The 25,115-nt window shown below is 37.5% G+C and overlaps 1 protein-coding gene across 1 annotated transcript in view; it reads right to left on the bottom strand.

Annotated features, from left to right (window-relative positions):
* Nucleotides 1-25,115, bottom strand: part of MANBA (mannosidase beta) — a 106,201-nt gene that overhangs the window by 62,002 nt on the left and 19,084 nt on the right. Inside the window, exons 3-7 of the mRNA XM_072624368.1 lie at nt 24,849-24,954; nt 20,900-21,070; nt 19,595-19,718; nt 8,241-8,416; nt 6,641-6,751 (exon numbers count right to left, since the gene is read on the bottom strand). Coding sequence (XP_072480469.1) covers nt 6,641-6,751; nt 8,241-8,416; nt 19,595-19,718; nt 20,900-21,070; nt 24,849-24,954 — 688 coding nt within the window. The remainder of the gene's footprint in view (nt 1-6,640; nt 6,752-8,240; nt 8,417-19,594; nt 19,719-20,899; nt 21,071-24,848; nt 24,955-25,115) is intronic.

The raw sequence follows: 25,115 nt of genomic DNA, 5'->3' as shown, positions 1-25,115 counted from the left end.
AACGACATTTACAACTCACTGACCAATCACATGTATCCTAGACTTAGACATACGTATACTCAAGAGCAGACTGTTATTCCTGAGTCAATCCTGACCACTAGTTGACTCAGTGACATTTCAGGCCTAAAACCACACCTCCAGTCCATCCTTGGGTTATTTCCCAATGAATTTTGGGTAAAATACCTGCACAGTAGATACCAAAAGTGCATGTTCCTTTAAGAACTGACCACTCTGGACATCTGGATTTCTACAAGAAGATAAAGGGAAGAAGATGCAGAGATGCTGTGCTGAAGACAGCTTGAATGAGCATCCAGACCAGAAAGCTGCATCAGATGATGTTCCTCCCCAGATGGCTGTATGAGATGGAACTTCTGAATGGACAATTCATTGATCTACCTTTGTATTTTGAATCTCTCTATTTGTACTTATGAAAGGAGATTGCCCCCTTGCAATTTGTCAATGCATTGGTCAACTTTGCTCCCTGCCCATATTCATACAAAGGGGAGATGCATGAAGGGAAGAATTCATAGGGGAAAGAATGTGAAGAGGTATTTATTGGATTTAGTTGTGGAAACAGAAATTTTAATAAAGAAAAAAGGGGGGGATTTTGTGAGAAACAGGAAAGTTCTGTTTTCCACATTTCTAGATGATAAGTCTTGTGACCTAGCATGGACAGGTTAGAGGTCAGAAACTAATGTGCAGGCCCAAGGAGCTGTGTGAGGAAAGGCCTATCAGAGAGGAGACAATGGAATCACATGGCCAGGGGACGGTATCGCAGGAGATCCAAAGTTGGAAAACAGTATAAGAAGCCCCATCTTTCTGACCATGTTGTAGTCATCCTATAACCTTACTGGGGAGGCTACCCATCCATTCAGGGGGGATGGACATAAAGATTAATAGAATCTTTCCTGATCTCAAAAAAACAAACAAACAAAACTGACCATTCCTTAACCACTCCCTAATCCCACCCCAAAACACCTAGTTAGTATTTTTGGCACATGTTTCACTACAGAATATCCTATACAAACTTTACCTGTACCCCTCTAAGGTTGCAGGTTCCCTAAGAACTTTTGCCCACTGAAAAGCGTAATAAATCTTTACCTTGATCTCAACAATGCTTGAGTCCATGAATTCCTTCCAGGTGACCTGCCCCTGGTACCCTGGTCTTTGTGGGAGTCTCACCACCTCCCTTCCAGCCCTCATCACCACCATCCTTCCAGTCACTCAGGTTTATAAGACCTGTTCCTCTCACATACATGCCCCTTTTCACCACACATAGATGCCACCTTGTCATAGTCCTTCATTGTCTTATCTGCACTATTATAAGATTCTTCTAATTTCCCTGCTTTGATTCAGTTCCCACTCCAATCCGTCTTCTACTCCACTGCCAAAGTGAATTTTTTTCTTGTTTTATTTGGTATTTTATTTTTCTGCAGTTATATGTAAAAACATTTTTAACATTCATTTTTAAAACTCTGAGTTCTAAATGGTCTCTCTTCCTCCTCCATCCTCCTCCCCTCATTGAGAAGGCAACAATAAGATATAAGTTGTACATGTGCAGTCATGCAAAACATTTCCATAATAGTTATCTTGTAAAAGAAAACACGGATTAAAAAAACTCGAGAAGTAATAAAGAAAGTAAAAAAGCTATTCTTCAATCAGTATTCAGACATCATCAGTTCTTTCTTGGGGATCTATAACATTTTTCATCATGTCGTTCAGAGTTGTCTTGGACGGTTGTACTGGTGAGAATAGCCAAGTCATTCGCAGCTGACCATCTTACTCTTTCTGTCACTTTGTACACAGCACATCTCACTATGCATCATGCAAGTCTTCCCAGGTTTTTCTGAAAGCATCCTGCTCATCACTCCTTATTGTACAATAGTATTCCATCATAATCACATACCACAATTTGTTCAACCATTCCCCAATTAATGGGCATACCCTCAACTTCTCATTCTTTGCCATGAGAAAAGAGCTATTGTAAATATTTTTTGTACATATTTGTCCCCAAAGTGAATTTCTTTAAGTGCACATCTAAGCATAACACCCTTCTAACTCAATAAACTCCAGGAGATCCCTCTTACTTTCCAATCAAATGTAAAATGCCCAATTGGACATTTACATTTAAGGTGTTTCACAACCTACCCTCTTTGTATTTCTCCACCTGTCTTAAATTTCTCCTCCTCTCCCTCCCCGCCTTCCAGGCATTCTACAATAACCCACTTACTGGGCAACAATCTACTACCCAACTCAGTGCCTTTGCAATAACTGTCCTCTGTGCCTAAAGCGTTCTCCCCCTCACCTCAGCCTCCAAGCTTCTCTGATTTCCCTCAAGATTCAGCTCAAATATCATCTTTTACATGAGACTTTTCCCAGCACCTCCAAACGCTAGAACCTTCTCTTCTGAGATTACCTAGCTATCTGCAAGTAGGTCTTTGCCATTAGAAAGTAAGGGTAGGAGCTATTTTTACCTTTCTTTGTATCCCTAGTACTTTGCACAATGCCTGGCACATAGTAAGTGATAAATAAATATTTTTTTGACTGAATGACTAACCAGAAAGTCCCAACTCCAAACTTGGCTGCCAGTTCTGGAAAAATGGAACAGAACTGGAAAAATGGAACAAATAAAAGGGAATTCATGTGATTCCAAGAACTTGAGTCAGTAAAACACCAACACATGTATATAATGAACTCAATTCACAAACCACACACACACATACACACACAGCAGATCCAAAAAATATCTGTTACTACTTTCCAAAGTTTTAGAAAAAGTAGCCTATGCCTGTGCCCCACTCCACACAACAAGAATTTTATCTCACTGGTCTAAGTCCCTAAGAGGCCCAAGAGGCCCCCTGGCAGGGTTCAGGGGAGAAGTTATCCCTGTTACCCATTCTGGCCCTCTGGGCACACAGACAGGCTAAAAGTTAGTGGGCTCTGATTAGCATCTGGCCCTTCTAGTCTCCCTACTATTCAGGAGAGGTAACATCAAAGCCATCTCCTACAACAGGTACTTTCTTTGGCATCAAATAACGTGCTGTGAAAGGAGTTTAGCAAAGGGCTGGGAGCAGGGCGGGAGCAGGGCCAAAGCAGGCTCCAAGCTGAAGATATGATTTTCCTATGAGGCCAAAGTTGTTTTTCTTTAAACAGGCCAAACAAAACCTGCAAGTTTGAGCCTGTAGGTAATAAAATACAGAGACTGCTTGCCAGATGAGCGGATCGAGGGTCTAAATATGCAAGAACACCACTTGGATGTTCTACATTCTCCAGTACTGTTGTTTGTCTTCTTTGGGGAAGGCATTTTAAGATCCACATAAGACAGGCAGGCCTTCTACTAACTTCATTAAGGTTTGGTTTGGTTTTTAAACAGAATTGCTTAGTGAAGAGTGCAGACCTGGCCAGCTCAATACCATCTTTCAGGCAGGAGTTATAAGTATCTTTACAGAAGGGCTGAAGGGGAATATTGCCTGATGAGCACATGCATGTACATATCCAGTTTCTCTCCCTGGTACCAGTCGCTTCATCAGACCAGATGGGTGATGTAAAGTCAGAATGTAATGAATCTTGATTCATTAACTAAAGGCTGTTTCTCAGCTGTTTGTCATCAGATACCTCAAAAAGCAAAGCCACGTGACTGTGGTTTCTCAAAAGAGTTATTTTATATTTGAAAACTTGCCTGCATGACCAACACTGAGAACTCTCCTCATTTCAACTTCAAAAACATCTCCTGCTGAATATTACCATGGATCTACATCCACAACCCCACCTTCTAAATTCATTCCCAAACGACAAGGAATCAATCAGCAAGCGTTTCCTAAGCCCCTCCTATGAGTCTGTCACTGTGCTAGGCCCTGAGAATTCACAATGAATGCAAAAATCCCTACCCACAAAGAGCTTATGCTCTAATAGAGGAAACTGAGGCAAGCAGCAGTTACCTGTCTTGCCAAGATAACACAGCGTCTGAGGATAGATTTGAACTCTGATTCTAGGTCCAATGCTCTATCTACTACACCACAGACACTTTTTAAAGAAATTAAAATCAAAAAAGTGACCTTGAATACTCACACACACACACACACACACACACACACACACATACACACAGAGACAAGACATCAAAGAGAAAGAAATTTCCCTTTCTCAACAATTCCAGCTCTGGTATTGAAGAGTTTGGTGAATACAAAAGAAACAATAACAGCCTATGCTAGGCTGGAGGTAAAGGCAAGCAGCACTACTTTTTCAGAATAATAAACTATTCTGGTTAAAAATATGCAATAAGGCTTCATTACATATAGAAGGAATCAGGTACTGAGACTTATTTTTTCAGTGTAAAGATAAAAGAGAAAGGGAAAGATGTGCCCAACTGAATGCAGAATTGCAGAGAAGAGCAAGGAGAGATAAGATTGTCTTAAATAAGCAATGGAAAAAAAAAACCAGAAGAAAACAATAGAATGGGAAAGGCAAGAGACCTCTTCAAGAAAATTAAAGATAACAAAGGAAAGTTTCATGCAAAATTGGGCATGAGAAAAGACCAAAATGGCAAGGACTTCACAGAAGAGATTAAGAGATGGCAAGTCTATTCAAAAGAACTATACAAGAAAGATCTTAAACCATCACTGACAACCACAATGGTGCGGTCACTGATCTAGAGCCAGACATCCTGGAGAATAAAGTCAAGTGGACCAGAAGAAGCATTGCTAACAATAAGGCTAGGGAGGTGAGGGAATTCCAGCTGAGCTATTTTACACCCTAAAAGATGATGTTGTTAAAGTGTTGTACTCAGTATGCCAGTAAATTCTTCAGCAATATGTGAACGGACAATTACCAGAAGAACAGGCTGGTTTTTAAAGAGGCAGAGGAACTAGAGACCAAATTGCCAAAAATCGCTGGATTGTGGAGAAAGCAAGAAGTTGCTACTTCTGCTTCACTCACTTTTCAAACATCATGCTTTATCACTTTCAGACAGCCTCTGCTATGTCTATGAAACACCTACTTTAGGACAACCCTGGTCAGTCAGCTTCATTTCCCACCCAGCTGCTGTTCATGATCATGACTTCATGATCTCCTGAAACTCATCGTTCCGCAAGACAAAAATCAATTCTGAAACTCACAGCTCCTCAGCACCCCCTGCCTCTGAGGCCATTTCCTTCGCTCTGGTTGGAGGGAGTAGAGGGTAGTCACTGGAGAGCTCCTCTACCTGATCCTCTATCATTTAAGGTGAGTGCCCAAGTCACTCACCTCATCACTTCCCACTAAGCTGCTGTCTTGGACTTCACGATCTTCAGAAACTCATTATCCTCCAACATGAAATCAACTCCATAACTCAACCTCTCTTCAGATATTTCCCACCCTGGCTGCGTGAGTTCAGCATGCCCTAAAGACAGGTACCCTTCTGTCCAACTCCTTTTCAATTTCTTTTTATGTCTAATCTTTATCCATTAGCTTGTAAGCTCTGAGGACAGTGACTTTTTTTGTATCCCCAGCACTTAGCACAATGGTTGGCACATAGCAGGCATTTAACATTTACTGACTCTCACTCTGAAATACTGGTGGTCAGAAGAAAATGCTTGTGTGGGATTCTCCTACTAGCCACAAGAAATTTAATAATGTGACAAACACAGAACAGCAGCAGAATATGTGAATATTGAGTACCACAGTTTTGCCTGACCAACATACCTATATAAACTACAGATTAGAGAAAATATATTTAACATACATGAGGCAACAGAAAAAAAAATAGAAACAATGTAGATGGCAGAGCAAGCCTTGATTTGGCAGTCAAATATTTAAATATTGTTTAAATATGCGTGTTAGATTTAAATGCTGAGAACACACATGAAACATGCAGTCACTGAAATAATTAGCCCAATCTCTCAACACTGATACTATCTAGTATTACTGGGACTTGAGAGGGGGGCCCCTAACTCTGTGAAGTCGGCCTCTGTATTAGGGAAGTTATTTATCTGAAACGATGTCATGAGCCATGCTGTTCTTAGGCTCTCTGCCACTATATCAGAGTGTAGAGAACTAGACAAAAATACCTTTGTGGGAAGACCGAAAAGCTCTAAGCTGCCCCAGCTTTAGGTATACCCTGAGCATTTTCCCCATGTTTAATTTTTTTTTTATGTAAAAGAAAACTTAGAAGGAACTTGCAAACTAACCAAACAGAGAAAGCTTTACGTCAATAGTGTTTCTCAATGTTACCAAATTCCCAGCAGGCTTTTCAACACACACTTTGCAATGTGATATATTGTTACATCAAAAGCAAAAATGTTTATATATTGCTTCTACTACATATAAAGTATTCTACTGTTTTCAAAAATGCCACTAGCTAAAGAGGGTATTGGAGGGAAGGGAAAAAGGAGTATTTATGTTTTAAAAACTCCTTCCAAGTAAAAATAGAGCCCAGTTCTCTGGCAGTGATGAAGTTTAAGCAAGCAAAAGAAATATTGTACCTGGAACGCTTGCCTGCTTTCAAAACTGACCGAAATGACTCTATAATAACAACCACAGTTGCAGCAATAATAATGAGGTTGGTGATGCCAATATAATGTAAGCACTGAACATGTTACCTCATTGATCTGCAAATTTTCAATTAGCATAAAAAAGACTACATGAATCAAAAGTGCTTACTTACCTTAGTCAATTTTTCAATATGATAGCCTCCTTCTAGTTTAAAAATTACTGTCATATTGTACCCAGTTTGGTTTCCATGTCCATTAGGCCACCAAGTCTCCACTGTGGTGTTCTTAAAAAACAGATAAAATCATCTTATATAAGTAAGCTGTGGCGCACATCCAGCAAACAATTAAAAACAACTGTCATATGTGTCCAACTTTCTTCAGTCATGCTTCACAGCCAATACCACCAAGTTAGAGAGTAAAAATGAAACACAAATTTGAATTTTGAGTCTAGAAACTTTGGAAATGAAAGTAAAATTGTCACACATATGAAAAAACACCATATCTGGAGAATACTGCATCTCACTAACAAGATCAGGGAAACAGAAATTAAACTAAAAACATTTCAATCAATGCGTCACAATTTTAGTAGGAAAAAAGAGAGTTGGAGTGACTAAACAGCAAAGAAAGGACAAGGAAAGAAAAAGACGGTGGCACAGAAATTCAGAAAACTCCTCTGGTGCTTCATGACTCTGATATTATGCATTTTCCTCTTCTGTGTAAGTCTTTACCCTTTAGCACTCATCGTTCTAATTAGCTGCAACCCATAGTTCAAAAAGTACTGAAGGGGTCATGAGTAGGAAAAGTTTAAGAAGCTCTACTTTACCTAAACCAAGAACTTATTATTAAGCTATGCCTAAGCTGATTTCAGAATTCTGAATGTAACTTAGAGGTCGTAACCATCCCCAGTGAGTAAGAGGACAAATCAGTTCATGCTGGCTGATGGTAAATCAATAGAGGTACCCACTCCTAGGGATCTGGAACCTCAAGATTTTCTGATACTAAGCTTTTTCAATTCAATTCAATCAGACCTGAATATTCATCAGGCATCTCCTACTACATGAAAGATAATGAGCTAAGTAGCCTTGCCCTCTCCTGTGTGCCTTCTAACAGACACCAAGTCAATTCAAACAGACTTCTCTCAGTTACAAAGTAGCCTTGACCCATCCTTTGATCCTTCAGTGCTGGCCCCTCCTTTTTTGTTATAGGATTGTGCTGATTCTATACAAACGGCATCCAGAGGAAGAGAATGGGGCACTCTACCTCAGTCCACGAAAGCTGAGGATATTTGCCCTTGGAGATGTGTCAACAAATGTTAACTGGTATAAAAAGTAATCTTATCTTTAATTTATTTTTAAATTATATCTAGTAGTTCTGAAAGAATGTTTCTAATACCACAGATGCGCCTATCTCTCATCTCCTTAAGATCCAAGGATACTGAGTCACACTTTCCCCATCTTTTATGAGACTCTGAAGTCCTACTAAATTCTGTTGGGAGCCTAAGTGATTTCCCAGTTCTAACAGCTAGAGAAAAGATGTAGTTTATACAGAAGCTAAAAATGAAGGGGAAAAGAAACATACAAAAACGGGTTTGGGCAGAAAATGTTCTCCAGAATACACAATGTGGATTAATTTTGTAAGTGTGATTTTTAAAAATGCAAAGGAGTCAAGATATAGAGACAAATGACTCACATAGCCTCTTGTCTCTTGTCCTTGGGAAATGAAAAGGACCTAGTTTTCATCCTTTATGCTTCTTAGCAATAACCAGCCTCTTACCTTGTTGATGTTCAGAAGCAAGGGGATCACGCTTTTCCCAGGATGAAGTTCAATGTCATATAGCTGGTGGGTCTGCAAAGCTGGAATGCTCACTGTTACTTGGCCACCAAACGGTTCTGAGCTAACTACATCAAAATAAGCCTCTATTTTAAGATTCCACTCTCTGGCACTGCTCACTGAAATAAAAAGAGAGAAAGAAAAGACAATATACATATAGAAAAGGGTTAGTATTGTCTCTAGGTTCTTTCAGAATCACTGAGAAGGCAGAACCGTTTGTGACCCCATACACATCCCTTAGCTCTGATCAGTGAAATGACAAAGCATAATTCCAAGGGACTGACGATGAAGCATGATGCTCACTTACGGACAGAGACATGCTGGGCTCAGGGTGCAGAATGACATATACAGTTTTAAGACATGCCTGATATGGGAATTACTTTATTTTGATTACACATATTTATTAAGAGAGCTGTGTTATCATTTTTAATGGGAGTGAGATGGAGAAAAATTTATTTTTGTTCATTGAAAAGATAAAATATAATTTTAAAATGACAGTATAGATAAATACTTTAATAATTCAATGATGAAGAATTTCATGCATGAGGTGACGCCCTACATTGATGGAGACTGAAGCCCTTTAGCAACCCATCTATGTAGTTACAGTGACCAGTGCTAGCAATGAATTCCCAATTTAGCCAAGCATGACCTCAAATAACAAATACTAAGTACTAGAAGTCTTAATAACTTGGTTAGTTTGTTGGCAGTGTTGCATACTGACGAAGAAGGAAAAAAAATGAATCTTGGTTCAAATGCTACCTCAAGCACTTGCTTATAAGATCCTTGAAAAGCCATTTTGTCACTTTGTAAATAAATAATAGGGATAATGACAGCACTCTTCTAACAGTACAAAACAACCACAATTTAAACAGGACTTACTATACGCTAGGCACTGCGCTATGCGCTTTACAGTTATTATCTCATTTGATCCTCACAACATTAGAAGGTAGGTGCTATGATTCTCCTCATTTTATAGACAAGAAAACGAAGGCAATGAGAAGTTAAGTGACTTGCCCAGAGTCACACAGCTCCTAAGTGTCTGAGCCCAGATTTCTGACTCTAACCTCAGTGTTCTCTCCACTGTGCCACCTGGCAGGCATTGCCCCTACATGACTGAGCTATTCTATCATCTTCCAGTTATTACTATTCTATTGGTATTATCTTGTGCTCTGTGGCTCCAGCCTTCAAAAGACCAGCGTCACACATCGCCCTCCATGAGGAGACAGAAGAAAGTCTTTGTCATTAGATCACAAAGGAGTATTTAATACAACTCTAGTTTTCATCATATTTCAATGACTTCAAAAGTTTAACAACTGAAATACCAAAAACATCTCTCATTCACTTCCACCTAAAGATGAAGTCCAGGATGAATCACTTGACATTCTATAAAATGAACAAATGTAAAATTCTATTTGCTTAGGACTTCCTTGGATCAGTCTGGTATTTGGGCTGGTGACAGGAACAAAATGGGAAACTCACAGATTCCATATCATTTAACAAAATAAGATTATTTAACAATAGGATGGAAAGGGTATTAAGCAGGGATGTAGCATTGGTTCATTTGGGTACTGCTGTACCCACTTCTACATTTTTAATGGTGACATGCTAGTCAAGAAGGTATGTTGACTCAGATGGCACTGGGTTGATCAGTCAAGCTGGAAGATGCACAACTCCTCTGGCCCCAAAGTCAAAGATTTAAGATTTAATTCCACTGGGCCAATTAAATCTTTAGGTTTATTTTATTACTCCTTTAGGGAAAAACTAACCTAGCCTACATTGTAAAGGTGTTCCTACCACAGGGATGGATGATATCACTTTTCAGCTTTCCATCCCCATCACTTAGTAGAGTACCTTGCATACCATAGAGGCTAGTAAAGTTTGTGAGAGAGGCAGATCACCGCTAAAGAGGCTAAACTTGGGACAGAGGTAAAAGCACTGACCTAGGTTCTGGTCCTGGTCCCACCACTTCCAAAGGTCTTGGAAGGGTAAAATGTATGCACCATAATTTTGAAAATAATAAAGCCCAATGCAAAGAATAGTATAAAAACCCAGCAAAACATGAAACTTAGCAGACTGGTTACGATGTCAAATGTGGCTGAAGGGTTAGTTCCCTGGTCCAAATTCTTAATCTCTTCTCAAGTTGACTCAGAGAGACTCCCAAGAAAAGGAAACGCATGCATACCCAGGTTCCTGTGGCCAGGTAGTGATTCAGAAGGAGAAGAGAGAGCCAAGAAGCAATTAACCTGGAATGAACAAATCTGCCCTCCTCCTATAAAGGTTTTCCATGGAAACTTCAGCTGAGTTAGCTTTAGCTCAGACATGGGATTATTTTTGGAAACTTTAGAATACTCTAGGGAGTGCTGGCTGCCATTTTTATCCTTAAAACATTAAATAAAACAGTGCATTTATTCACCAGAAGAGGTAAAAAAAGAAAAAAAAACACATACACCACAATTTCTTCTTAGCTTTGGGGGGGGGGAAGGAAAGGGGACATCAAATAGTAAAATGGGACAACTAGTTTATTGGCCCAGTAACTACAAAAAAAACTACTGTAATTTGCTCAAATTGTACTTTCTGGGAGGCAAATATTCTTTGTACAACTTGATCTTGCACTGTCATTTTCCTCAACCATTGCTGACAATCAGTTAATCATTCAATGTTCAGTGTCAAGAAAACCCAAGTTGTATCACAAATAATGATTTTCTAACTTTTATTTTAGAGGAAAATGAGGTAGAGGAGAAAGAACCACAGAATATCAGAGCTGGACAAGACCTTCAAGATCCTCGTCATACCAAAATCTGACAACATGTACTGAGTTAAGTTCCAAATTGTGACTTAGAAATACAAGTTCAAATCATAAAGAACTTAAAAGAACTAAGAAGAAAATACCTATCACAACTGTTTTTAGGGTAAGTGTTTCTGACCAAAAAAAAAAAAGCAGTAGAGAGAATCAGACAAAAATGGTAAACTATGATTACACAAAGCTGAAAAGTTATTGCACCTAAATAAATAAATGCAGTTCTCCAAGATCTATAAGGAAGCGCATTAATTATATAATTATATAACTTAATTATAGTCATCCTCCAATAGTAAAATGATCAAAGTACATGAATAAGCAGTTCTCAAAGGAAGAAATCTAAGTTATCAACAACCATATGGAAAAATATTCCAAATCACTATTATTAGAAAAATGCAAATTAAAACAGCTCTGAGGTTCTACCTTAGATCCATAAGATTGGCAAAGATGAAACAAAAAAGGACCATGATAAACACTGGAGGTACTATCGGAAAATAAGAACATTAATGCACTTCATGGAGAGCAACTGTGAGCTATAACCAAAAAGCCACTGAATTGTGTGTGATACAATCTTTCGATCCAGCAATATTACTAGAAGATTTATAACCCAGAGACTTTAAAAACAGAAGGAAAGGATCCACATGCACAAAAATATTTGAGAGAATATTTTGTTGTAGCAAAAAAAGTGGAAACTACTGGGGTGCCAATCAACTGCGGAATGGCTAAATAAATTATGATTATAAATACAACAGAGCATTATTCCACTCCAAGAAATGACAAAAGGGACAGATTCAGAGAAACCTGGAAAACCTTATCCCAAATGATAAAGAATGAACCAAGCAGAACCAGGAAAACAATTTACACCAGGATAGGACCACCACAATAAAGAAAAACAAGGGTGGAACATTTAAGAACCATGATCACCACAGTGAGCAACTGTGCTTCAAGAAAACAACTGCTTAGCCAAACATCCCTTTCCTGGCACCGAGATGATGAGCTACAAGTACAAAATGAGGTAGACAGCCAATGTATGAGTTTGTTTTGCCAATACTTGGTTGTTACAAGGAAGGACTTTTTTGGGGGGGCGGGAGGAGAGACTGTGAGTGAGAAGGGGATTGACAGAGATACAGAAAGAAAAAAAAGAATATCAAACAATCATTAAACAAAAGAGAGCTGAAGAAAATGCAGAAGAGGACAAAAGCAGGGTGGTATTCAACTACCACAATAAATCTGAAATATTAGAACAGCTGCACACGATGGCTGAATCACAGTTTCACACAGAGTTCTCACTTTCTGTTCTTTTCTCAGTAGCAGATAGGAGTAGAAGTGGAAATACAATGCTGGTTTCTCACTTCTCAGCAAAGAGATGGGAAACAATACAAGCAGGATGAAATAATACGTAAATAGACCTAGCCAGTGGGTTGACTTGTTTTTAAAATGTTTGGCAGACAACATCTCACACTGTATACCAAGATAAGGTTAAGATGGGCATATGATTTAGAAATGAAGGGTGATATAAGCAAATTGGGAAAGCATGGAATAGTGTACCTGTCAGATCTATGGATAAAGGAAGAATTTATGATCAAACAAGAGATAGCATTACAGCATGCATGTAAAATGGATAACTTTAGTTACACTAAATTAAAAATATTTTGCATGAAAAAATGCAGCCAAGATTAAAAGGAAAGCAGAAACTGAGGGAAAAATTTTTTATAGCAAGTTCGTCTGATAAAAGCCCCATTTCTCAAATAGAACTGAGTCAAATTTATAATAGTATGAGTCATTCCCCGATTGATAAATGGTCAAAGGACATGAACAGGCAATTTTCAGAAGAAGAAATCAAAGCTATTTGTAGTCATATGAAAAATACTTTAAATCACTATTAATTAAAGAAATGCAAATAAAACAACTCTAAGCTACAAAACTGTGGGCGGTGAAAGATGAAATGATTGAGGAAATAAAGGCTTGAGATACTGAGCATTTTGATTTATTAAGCAATGCATGGCAATTGCCCAACAAATCAGTATGAGTAGCCTTCCTCAGCTTTGGCAATAAACCCTAAATACACGGTGAGACAGACTTTTATGCATTAAAAACAACTAATCAAATAAGACCAATTAATTAAAAGGAAACAAGACAACATTAAGTAATCTGGTTTCGAATTAGATGAAATAATAAAGACTTTCCAAGTTGGGAGAGCCCTGAAGAGTGAAAAGGTACAGTTCCCTGAAACCAGTAAAAGAGGTGTCTGTATACAATCAAAGAAACATAGAAACAGTAACTGATTGATCAATACAGAGCCAATTTTCAGATAAGACACCTGGGTTGCTTGAAATGTACAAATGTGAGAAAACTCTCTTACGTCAATGTTTGGATCTGACTGAGTTTCTGGTCAGCATAACCTAAGTCTTTTGTTAAGGGGCTCAAAGCAGCAGGTAGAAATGATCCAGTTTTCCAGCCACACAGGGCGAGGTTTAAACATTGCAATAAGGTTTATTCCCAGTTCCTGCAACTGAATAAAGTTTTTTCACAAGACCAAAGTTGGAGTAGACCCAAAACTGCACAGAAAAGGAACTGAGTTGGCTCCAGAATTGAGTCGTAAGATGGAATTAATGTAGTTCACCCAGTTCCCTCAATTAACCACTTGATGTCCTAATCCCTTCAATTCCCTCAAGTTTCAGGTTTGAAAAACTGAATTTAAGAAATTATATTAAATTGTATTAAGTCTTGTTATTGGCAGATTTTAGCAGAATTATCTAGGAAGCTCTATAAATGATTTGGGACCAGAGAAAAAGAGCTGCCCTAAGAATTAGGGCTATTCTAGAATGTACAAGAGATTTCCAGGGACCAGATGACTACAGCAGTCATCTGGGACTCAAAAGGTGCTGATTAAATGGACAGTGAGAGTGGGTTTAATACTGATGATCACCAATGTATTGCTTTGTCTTTTGTTTCATGGTCCTTATGTTTAAGTTTTCTTGGTTCCCTTAGTGACATATAAGTCTCCTTTCTCATTCAGAGCCCTCTAGTCTGATCTACAACTCACTTATATAATTTTGATTATAAATATATGAAAAACCTTACAGATTTGACTTATAGATAAGAGATCCATGGCATTCTCCCATAAATCAAGAGGGTTCACTGTTCACTTGGAACTTATACCCAAAGAACTATACAACTATGCAAACCCCACTACTAAGTCTGTGTCCCAAAGAGATCAAAGATAAGGGGAAAATTTCTATAGGTACAAAAATATTTGTAGCAGCTTTTTGTGGTGGCAAAGAATTGAACATGCAAGAGATGCTCACCAACTGGGGAATGTCTGAACAAGTGGTGGTATATGACTGTGATGGAATACTATTGTGCTACAAGAAATGACGAGAAAGATGATTTCAGAAAAACCTGGGAAGACTTAGATGAACTGATACAAAGTGAAGTGAGCAGAGCCAGGAGATCTCCGTACACAGTAACAGCACTGTAAAATGATCAACTGCAAATGACAGCTATTTTTGGCAATACAATGATCCAAAACATTTCCAAAGGACTTATGTTGAAAAATGCAATTCACCTCCAGAGAAAGAACTGATGAAGTCCAAATGCAGATCAAAGCACAGTTTTTAAACCTTGTTTTTTGGCCTGTTTTCTTTTGCAACATAGCTAATATGGAAACAAGTTTTGCATGACTGCATATGTATAATCTATATCAACATGTTTCCTTTCTCAAGGAGCTGGGCAGTGAGGGAAACAATTTGGAAATCAAAAATTGTTTTTAAAATATGTTAAAAATTGTTTTTACATGTAATTGAGGAAAAAATTCTTAAAAATAATATGTTTTATAGAGTAGATCATCTGATTCCGGATTTTTATTTTTTTCCTTAGGGAGTTAATTTATAGTTTACTCAATGTCTTTGTCTAAGATAAGGTTATTTAAGTATTCTATTTGTTACGTTGTTAAAGTGAGTAATTTACATTTTTTTAAATATTCATCCATTTCATTGTCAGTTTTATTGTCATATAATTAAGCTGGGCAAAACAGATCCCAACAATTGCTTTTATTTCCTCTTCAGGGGTTATGAATTCACATTTTTGATATTGGTAATTTTTTTATTTTTTTAAATGAAATTAGCCAACAGTTTTTCTATACTTTGTAAAAGGATTATAGCAAGAACTTTGTTAGTCCCTTTTAGGGGAGACTCTACACATGAGTCATTTGTCAGCTCTTTGTTGTAGAGATTTTCCTCTGAAACTAGATGTTGGGGGGCATAATGAGACAAAGAATGTAGGAAAAACTTGATCCCCCTCTGGGTCAGGTTCAGGTTCCCCTAGGATTGAACCCAATACATGTGAACTCAGGGCCTTTTCTGAGAAGGGGTCCCTTAGGGATCAGATAACACATTATGTAAAAGTCAGAAGACACAAAGTCAGTTCTCTGTATTACTGCTTTTATCTTCTGTCTCCCTATCAAAGAAGATCTAGGATAGAAAGCATTAAGTGCCTAGATGAGTGACTTTCTCTCCAACCCAATTCCTGTTTTCATATGCACTATGTGCTACATGAGATTTGGTTTTGTTTGGCTTTGTTTTAAATATTGCAAATTTTAACATGGTAGATCCAACGCTGCCCTAATTGTCTGTGGCCCCTTCAGTTCTTTTCTTTTTTATTAAAAATTCGGCATCACTCTTCCATTCCATCTTTTTAGTATCCCTAATTCCTGAAGTAAGCCATTACTTAGCTAGAGTAACAGTACTCATGACTGTGGGATGCCACAAGAAAAGTGACAATGGGACCCCGATGTTTTACATATTGAGTGCTCTACCAATCTAAGTAACCAAAAGGAAATCTTATGGAGAGAGACAAAATAACGAAGTTCATTTGGAGGAACAAAAAGTCTAGAATAAAAAAGGAAATAATAAAAAAAGCAAGATTTATGCGGAACAAAGCTTCCAGACATAAAACTATTTTTAAAGCAATTATCATCAAAACTATTTTATACTTGCTTAAAAATTGATACATAAAATCAATGGAATAAACTAGACTAGAAGTAATCAGAAACTGCTAAATACAGTAACTCGCTGTACGATAAACTTCCAAAAAAGTAAATTATGTAGGAAAGAACTCCCTATTTAACAAGATTTGCTGAGAAAAGCATTCTAGCAAAAATTAGGTTTAGACCGACATGTTACACCATTTCTCACAATACATTCAAATATGGGATCTGAATAGCAAAGATCATAACTTTTTTTTTAATGAGAATTAGCTCAGGGACCTTTCACAGTTATGTTGGCAAAACAGCCATATTCTTTGATTCAGGGATTCCACAGCTATTCCACAAAATGTGTGTGTGTGTGTCTGTATAAACACACACACACACACACACACACACACATACATATGCACTAAAATATTTGTACTATTACTTTTTATAGCATCAAAGAATTGGAAACAAAGTAAATGCCCATTGATTAGAGAATGGATAAATAAGGTGTGGCACATGAATGCAACTGCATTATGAGGGATGATATATATATAGCATATACAAAGACAAATAGAAAGGCTTCCCCAAACTGATACAAAGTGAAGTAAGCAGAACCAGGAAAACAAGACAAATTAATAAAAAGAAACAACAGCAAAATAATTTAAATCAATGGTGTGAAATTCTAAATATCCAAGTGTGGCCCAAGGGAGATATGAAAAGGTACTTCCCCCTCCCTGCCTTCTTTAAATAGACAGATGATGGCAGATATAGAACAATTAAGATAATGTCAAACTTTTTTCCAATGTGTTATGTTTTTTTTTTAACTTTTTATTCTTCGTTACAAGATACAGCTCTCTGAGGAGGGAAGGAGAAGAATTAGATACATTGGGAGATGCAGGTGATATAAATTCAGAAAATATCAATAAAAATCTAATTTTTTAAAAAGAATCAATGAAGTACGGAAGCAGTACAGTATTAGAGACAGAGATAGAGAGCTGACCTCAAGGTCAGTGAGACCTGAATTCAAGTCCTGCCTTTGATATATAAGCTGTGTGACCCCGGGCAACTCACTTAACCCCTAAGCGCCTCTGGCTCTTGCAAAACATGTGCCAATCTGAATGGCTAGGAGTTTCCTCATTCCAAGTTCATGAAACCCATGAAATCATAGGTCAGAGTCCTCAAAAAATCAATAAAGTACTTTGATTTGTGCTGCTTACAGATGAACAAACATTTGTAAGTACTCAGCACAGAGCCTGGCACATGGGACAAGCATTTAATAAATGCTTGCTTCTTTCTTTCCTTCCTTCCTTCCTTCTTTCCTTCCTTCCTTCCTTCCTTCCTTCCTTCCTTCCTTCCTTCCTTCCTTCCTTCCTTCCTTCCTTCCTTTTCTTCTGTTCTTCCTTTCTTCCAGCTCCAATGGCTACTTCTTAATCCTCACCCTCCTTAATTCCCTGCTGCACTTGACACTACTGACCCTAATCTTCTACCTGACCTTCCACCCCTCAAGCTATAATACAATGTCTCTTCTCCCTGACAGAGCCAACGACCTAAGTACCAATATGAACCATTCTGTTTGGCATTTAAAGCCCTCATGGAGCCTTGGTTCCAACCTACCATATCTTACATCCTCACACAAGCTCTATGGTTCAGCCACACTGGCCTCCAGGCTGCTCTTCTATATGCTTGGTACAATCTATCCCCCATGTCTGGAAGACACTCCTTCCTTAGTTCGGTCTCTTAGAATCCCTTATGTTGTTGTTGTTCAGTCATTTCAGTAGCATTCGACTCTTTGTGACTCTTTGTGAGTTTCCTTGGCAAAGACATTGAAGTGGCTTGCCATTTCTTTCTCCAGCTCATTTTTATAGATGAGAAAACTGAGGCAAACAGAGTTAAATGACTTAGCCTGGGTCACACAGCTAGTAAGTGTCTGAGGCCACATTTGAACTCAGGTCTTCCTGACTCCAGGCCTGGCACTCTTTTCACTGCACCACCCAGCTGCCCTTAGAATACCTAGTTTCCCTCAAAGTTCAGTTCAACTGCTACACCTTACATGAAGCTTTTCCCAGTTCTCAAAGCTACTAGTTCACTGCATTACCACATCTATATTTCATATATAACACTTATATATAGACGTGTTGGTTCCCCAATAGAACATAAGCTCCAGACAACAAGGATAGTCTCATTGGTTCTAGTTGCCCAAGGAGCAACAGGAGAGTGGTGGATGAGGAGGGGAAGTGAAAATGAGGTATCTATTTTAGTCCTGCATGAAAACCCCAACTTCTCACAGCTGTTTGCCATTCTCAAATTTCCCTGTTTTCCAAAGATCCCCTGCTATGCAGCTCCTGATACTTTCTGTTACATTTGCCTTTGAGAAAAATAACGAGTAATAAAGTGGAAGCTCATCAATTGGAAAATGACTGAACAAACTGTGGCATATGGACATAATGAAATATTGTGCCATAAGAAATGATGATTACAACCAATCTGAAGAAACCTCAACTGACTTGTGTAAGTTTCTGCAGATTGGGTTGAGTAGAATCAGGAGAAAAAGTTACACAATGACATAAAGGAAAATAACTTCGAAAAACTGCTGAACTCTGATAAATGCAGCGAACAATTATAAGCCTCTAGAATACTAATTATGAAGCCTGCCTCCCGCAAAGAGGTGACAACTAGAGTTCTAGAAGAAGAATGGCCAATGTATTATTTTGTTTGGCTTGACCATACCTGTTGTTACATGGGACAGCTTCCATGTGGGGGTGGGGGGAGGGGAGCAAAGAGGGGCAGAAAGTTGGAATATTTGATAGTGATAGAATTGCAAAAATAGAAGCAACAATTAAACATTTTAAATACACAGAAGAAAAGAAAGTTCAGAAAAGGATACAAACTCATGATTAATATATCAAATTTAGTACACAGTTTCAAAATAATTGCATATTATAATTTTTTAAAGCCAATTTTTTCTTGTATGTCCAAAAACTTTTTATGATTATTTTTTATTTGATTTTTTAAATTTTTTGATGATTTTTTGGATGATTATTAAGAGCATAATAAAGAAAGAAAATTTAGTGTTTCCCAAATATGACAGGGTTTTTGTACCATCTACAACAAAAACCAATGAAAGAAATGAAGACTATGATGAATACAAAGAAGTACGAAAGAGTTATGTGAACTGATGCAGAGTAAAGTAAAGAAAGCCAGAAAAATACCCAAAGACTGTAACATAAATGGAAAGATCAACCACAAAACAATCAAGAGTGAATGCTACAAAATTACAAAGAAGAGATGAGGGAAGCTATCTCACACACAATCCTTTGCAAAGGGAGAAGGTCCACAGGGGCAGAATATGACATATATTTTTAATATATGAACCCATTTTGTGGATTTTCTTCCTCTTTAAAAAAAAAAATATTTGTCACATAAGATGACTGTCTGGGGTTAAGGAGGGAAAGTGATACCATGAGAAGTTTGCAAAACCCAAAAATACCAATAAAAATTTACTTTAAAAAAATCATCCACTCTTACCATAAACAGGAGTAAAAGTAAAGTCATCCAAATGGCAAATATCATAGGCCTCAATTCGAACATCTTTCCATATTCCTTGAGTAGGAAAGGAAGGACCCCAGTCCCAGCTAAATGAACACTGTTCCTGTAAACCCAAGAAACAACAAACACTTTGATTACTGATTGATGAAAATCATCCAAAGGGTCTTTTTTTTAGAGATCTACTTTCTATATAGAGAGTATCATGACTGAAGAAGCACCATACAAAATTGTCAGAAATGCTTAAACAGCACATAATTCCCATTGGACTTCCCATTGCATTTCTTTTTTCTTAGTTCATTACATTATTAAGTAAATATTAGGTATCTACCTGTTAGCTACCAAATCCTCTCAATTATCTGAGTTTAAATACAATTACAAAGAACAAGGAAACAAACATATGAATATAAATGACAATTCTTAAATATGATGATTCTTAATGGAATTAAGTCAAATATATTTACCAACTCCCATTTGTTCCTCCCCCCATCAATAGAACTGTGCTAATTAAAGTACTCTAAGACCCTTAACATTGCCAAAGAGACCAATGTCTATGACAAACCAATTTTGACCAATCTCATTCTGAATAACTCTCCAATGCCTCCCTTTATAGAAATCAATTTGTTTATCAGTTTTCAAGCAGAACCAATATTAGTTCATATTTCAAGTTCAAACACAAAGCCCAGTACTTGTAAGAATAAAAAGAAAAGGAATTTTCCATGCCAGGTGTGGTAATACACACCTGTAGTCTTTGCTACAGATAAAGCTAGGGCTTATGCCTTGAGTATGGTAGGGCTACAGTCAATTGGTATCTGTGCATCAAAATGGTGAGGTCTACTTCTGCCTGACTGCTTAGAGAGAACTGGACCAATCAAGGTCAAAAACAGAAAAGATCAAAACTTCCATGCCAATCAGTGGTGAGATCTGGCCTGTGAGTGGCCACCGCTTTTCCAGTTTAGCAAAAAAAGGCAAGGTAGAGGGTGGGAGAGAAAAGAAAAATTTTCCTCCTTTTTCTTACTTCTTTAAAAGAATGAATTTCACAGTCTTAGATCATAACACAGGAAATACAAAACACTCTCTGAATTAGACAGTTTTTAGCAACAGGCCTGGGAATTTGGCCACTCTGTTCTCATTTAAATTGTTAACTGTCTGCCTTTCCATACCTGGGAGAAAAATGGAATAGCATTAGCTGAAGTGGAATTATTTCACAGCATCAGTGTATATTTAAAATAGTTTATGTTCACTTTTATCCCCAAGCCCAGACCCCAAATGACTAAGAGGTTATACCTTTCGAATAAAGTTAACATGACACGCTCCTTTCTGGACAGGTTCAGGGCACTCAGGTGGTATCCGGTACCCTGTATGAGCCTCGCTTTGCTGAGCAGCATAGGAAACTGCTGATTGGAAATGAAGTTTGATGACATTGAGCTCTCTGATTTCCTTGGTAATGTCAAAGGTCTGAGTTAAAAGGGAAAAAAAGAAATATGTGGCCATGGTGTTACTGAGAATGACTTGAAAAATTTAAATAAATCTAGAAATTTGTGAAAAAAAAAGAAAAATTATTCAAGTGTTCTGTAGAAAAATCTACCCCATAATGCAATTTGGTTCTATACCACTATCCTAAATTAACTCTTCCCCCAAATAAGATTTACAAATTGTTTCTTCCTCCTGTTAGAATGATAGTTCTGAAAATAAATAGTGACACAAATATACAAAGACTGCTTATGGGATACAAGGCTGTCTGAGATTCCTCACCGCTGCTTGAAGACTTTACCCTTTGAAATCAGTCAATAGCCTTACAATGTGGAACTTCTACAAAAGAAAAAGAAAAGAAAGAAAAGCCAGAAAAAAAGCTGAGAGAGAGAGAGAGGGAGAGGGAGGGAGGGAGAGAGAGAGAGAGAAAGAGAGAGAGAGAGAGAGAAAGAAAACATGTCTCCGTATCCTAATGTCTGGAATGGGAATATAAACGGAAACATGAATTTCTATTTTTTTTAAATCTACTTCTCACAATTGAAGAAAAAAAATCATTGTAATTTCCTACAATACTCCAGTTTTTATGTGAACACAGCTCCCAAAGGAAGAAATTTAATCTATCAATAGATTTATGAAAAAATGCTGAAAATCACTAATAATTAGGAAAGTGCAAATTAAAATAACTGACATTCTATCTCATACTCACAGGATTGGCAAAGGACAAAAAAGGGAAAATTACAGCTATTGGAAAGACTGTAAGAAAAGAGGTCCATTAATTCAATACCAAAGGAGCTGTGAACTATTCTGGAAAGCAATTTGGAACCATGCCCCCAACACACTAAACTGTGCACACCCTTTTACCCAACAATGCCACATAGCCTAGACCTCAAAGACACCAAAGAAAGAGGAAAAGGACTCCTCCGTAGAAAAAATATTTATAGCAGCACTTTTGTAGCGGCAAAAAACTGAAAATGAAGGGGGTAACCATCAATTGGGAATGACTGAACATATTATAGTATGAATGTAATGGAATATGGCTGCAACATAAAGAAGTGATGAAAGAGATGGATTCAAAGAAACCTTGGACAACTTGTATACAGATGTATACAGAAGTGAAGTAGAACCAGAACAATCCACACAACGTTTCAGGTCTGAAATACTACAGAGATAATGGCGACAACAATGAAACGTTACCTACCTCTCAGCAGAGAGGTGACAGACACAGAGTAAGCCCTTTTTTGGACACAGACAATGTGGAAGTTTGTTTTGTTTCACTATGGGGATCTGATACAATGTATTTTGTTCCTCTTTTTTGCAATGTAGCAAGGTTGTCACTGAAGCAATTTTTTCAATGTAGAGAAAAGAACCCAAACAAGCAGGACAGCTTTGAAAGTTACCAGTCAATAATACTATAAGCAATCTGGGAGAGCAAGGAATAGTTTACCTGTCAGATTTATGAAAGAACACATGAATTTATGACCAAAGAAGAGACAGAGAACATTGTGAAAAGGAAAATGGATAATTTTGATTACATTAAATTGAAAAGTTTTTGTACAAGCAAAGCCAACGCAACCAAGATTAGGAGGGAAACAGAAAACTGAGCAAGAATTTTCACAACCAGCGTCTCTGATAAAGATCTCATTTCTAAAATATAGAGAGAACTGCATCAAATTTATAAGAATACAAGTCATTTCCCAACTGATAAATGGTCAGAGGATATGAACAGGAAGTTTTCAGAGGAAGAAATTAAAGCACCCTATGAAAAAATGCTCTAAATCAATATTAGAGAGATGCAAACCAAAACAACTCTGCGTACCACATCACACCAGACTGGCTAACATGACAAAAGGGGAAAATTATAAATGCTGGAGAAGATGTGGGAAAATTGGAATACTAATGCACTGCTGGTAGAGGTGTGAAACTGATCCAAACATTTTGGGGAGCAATTTGGAACTATACCCAAAGGGCTATAAAAATGTGCATATACCCTTTGACCCAGGAATAATACTACTTCTAGGACAGTATCCCAAAGAGATCATACAAATGGAAAAAGGACCCACATGTACGAAAATATTTTCAGCAGCTCCTTTTGTGGTGGCAAAGAACTAGAAACTGAGCGGACGTCCCATCCATTGGGGATGGCTGAACAAGCTGTGGTATATGAATGTAATGGAATACTATTTACTATGTATTGTGCTATAAAAATGATGAGCAGGTTGACTTCAGAAAGACTTACATGAACTGATGCTGACTGAAATGAGCAGAACCCAGAGAACATCGTATACAGTTACAGCCACACTGTTTGATGACTAACTTTGATACACTTGGCTCTTCTCAGCAACGCAAGGTTCTAAGACAACTCCAAAAGACTCATGATGGAAAATGTTACCCATGTCCAAAGAAAGAACTACAGAGTATGAATTGCAGATTGAAGAACACTATTTGTGCTCTCTTTTTTATTTTGTCCCTTCCTTCTTGTAGTCCATTCCATTTGTTCTAATTCTTTGCAACATGACTAATGTGAAAATATGTGTAATGTGAATGTATATAAAGCCTTTATCAGACAGCATGTCGTCTTGGGGAGGGAAGGAGGAGAGAGGGAAGGGAGAGGGAACAATTTGGAACCCAAAAGCTTGTGGAACTGAATCTTGTAACCTGAAAATAAAAAATTTTGTTTAAAAAGTTACCAGTGAAATCTATTCTATACTTCAAAGGAAAAACCAGCTACAGGAACTACAAATTTGCAGTTTCATGTACAATCTTCTTTTCTGGCTCTATTTTGCATTTGGAAATATTTTTTTTTAAATTTTTTTAAATCCCTGACTTTTCTGTGAAAGTTTTTTCCCTATAAAAATGGCTTGTGAATGAGGTTTGTGATTGGTAGATGATAGCTGATACAAGTCACTGCCTCCCAGCCATGGGTCTCCAACGGCCCTTCTTTATTGTGCATCATTTCCACTAAGCATGGAGTGCTGTCTTTGGTGACAGAGTATCCTTATGTCCTTTCTATAAGAAGCTGCCCTTCACTATGCCCTCAGGAAGACAATTTTTTTCATGGCACTTTTTTTCTGACAAGGATGACAGAGGACTGATATACACTAATCAACAGATGTATGCCCACTCTTAACATAGTGCTTCCCTTTTCATTTTAGACTTTTCAAAGGTTATGAAGAATTCAAAATGCATCTAGAGATGGCCTAGTGTATGGATTCGTATTTGTGACCTACCTACTAAATTAAACATTTTATTACAGAAAGCAGTACTAAATTAGGTGGTAGGTTGTATAGGTTACTAGAATTTCCATAAAAATCAACTTCTGTGTTCCTTCAGAAAATGACTATCTTTAATATTCCCAACACTTTGGCAGTTCTTACAAGGCACCAGGCCCTGTGTAATGGTTAGATAACAAAAAATAATGCCACAATGATTTTAGGCAATCCTAAAACAAAAATGTAAAAAGAAGCATATCTAAAGTACAAACTTCAACCAAAACTAAAAAACAATCAATCTTTTTTAATGTGAAAACTCTGAAAACAGATTTTCAGTGAAAAAAATTCAAACTTATCAAACACTCAAAAGGTGCAGCATTCCATAGCACAGTCTGGGGGCAGAGTTTATCCAAGAAGAGAGAAAAGATAGTATCTGCCCTCTGGGAGTTTAAAAATGTTTCATCATTCCCAGGTTAGAGACTGGTTCAGTAAAATCCTATTAACACATGTAAGGGAAAAAGCCTTATGCCTTTTTCTGGACACTATTTACTTACGTATCTATTGAACATGTTGTCTGTTTTCCCAACAGTGACATTATTGAGCAGAACCTCTGCGACTGTATCAACTCCCTCAAAAATCAAATTTACTTTCTGCAGTTTTCTAAGAAAAATAAAGAAAAAGATTTTAAGTAACATATCATTTAATATTGATAGTAATATTTCAAGAAAATTTTCCTTACAAGCTAATGGAAGTAAAGGTATACGACCACTTTACAAGACAAACTAAAAGCTGCTCTTGAGAATTTCTCTTTTCTTTTTCAC

Source organism: Notamacropus eugenii, chromosome 7, assembly GCF_028372415.1.
Source record: "Notamacropus eugenii isolate mMacEug1 chromosome 7, mMacEug1.pri_v2, whole genome shotgun sequence".
Classification (NCBI taxonomy): domain Eukaryota; kingdom Metazoa; phylum Chordata; class Mammalia; order Diprotodontia; family Macropodidae; genus Notamacropus; species Notamacropus eugenii.
The sequence above is the reverse complement of the archived record's forward strand: the minus strand, read 5'-3'. Positions and strand labels throughout refer to the sequence as shown.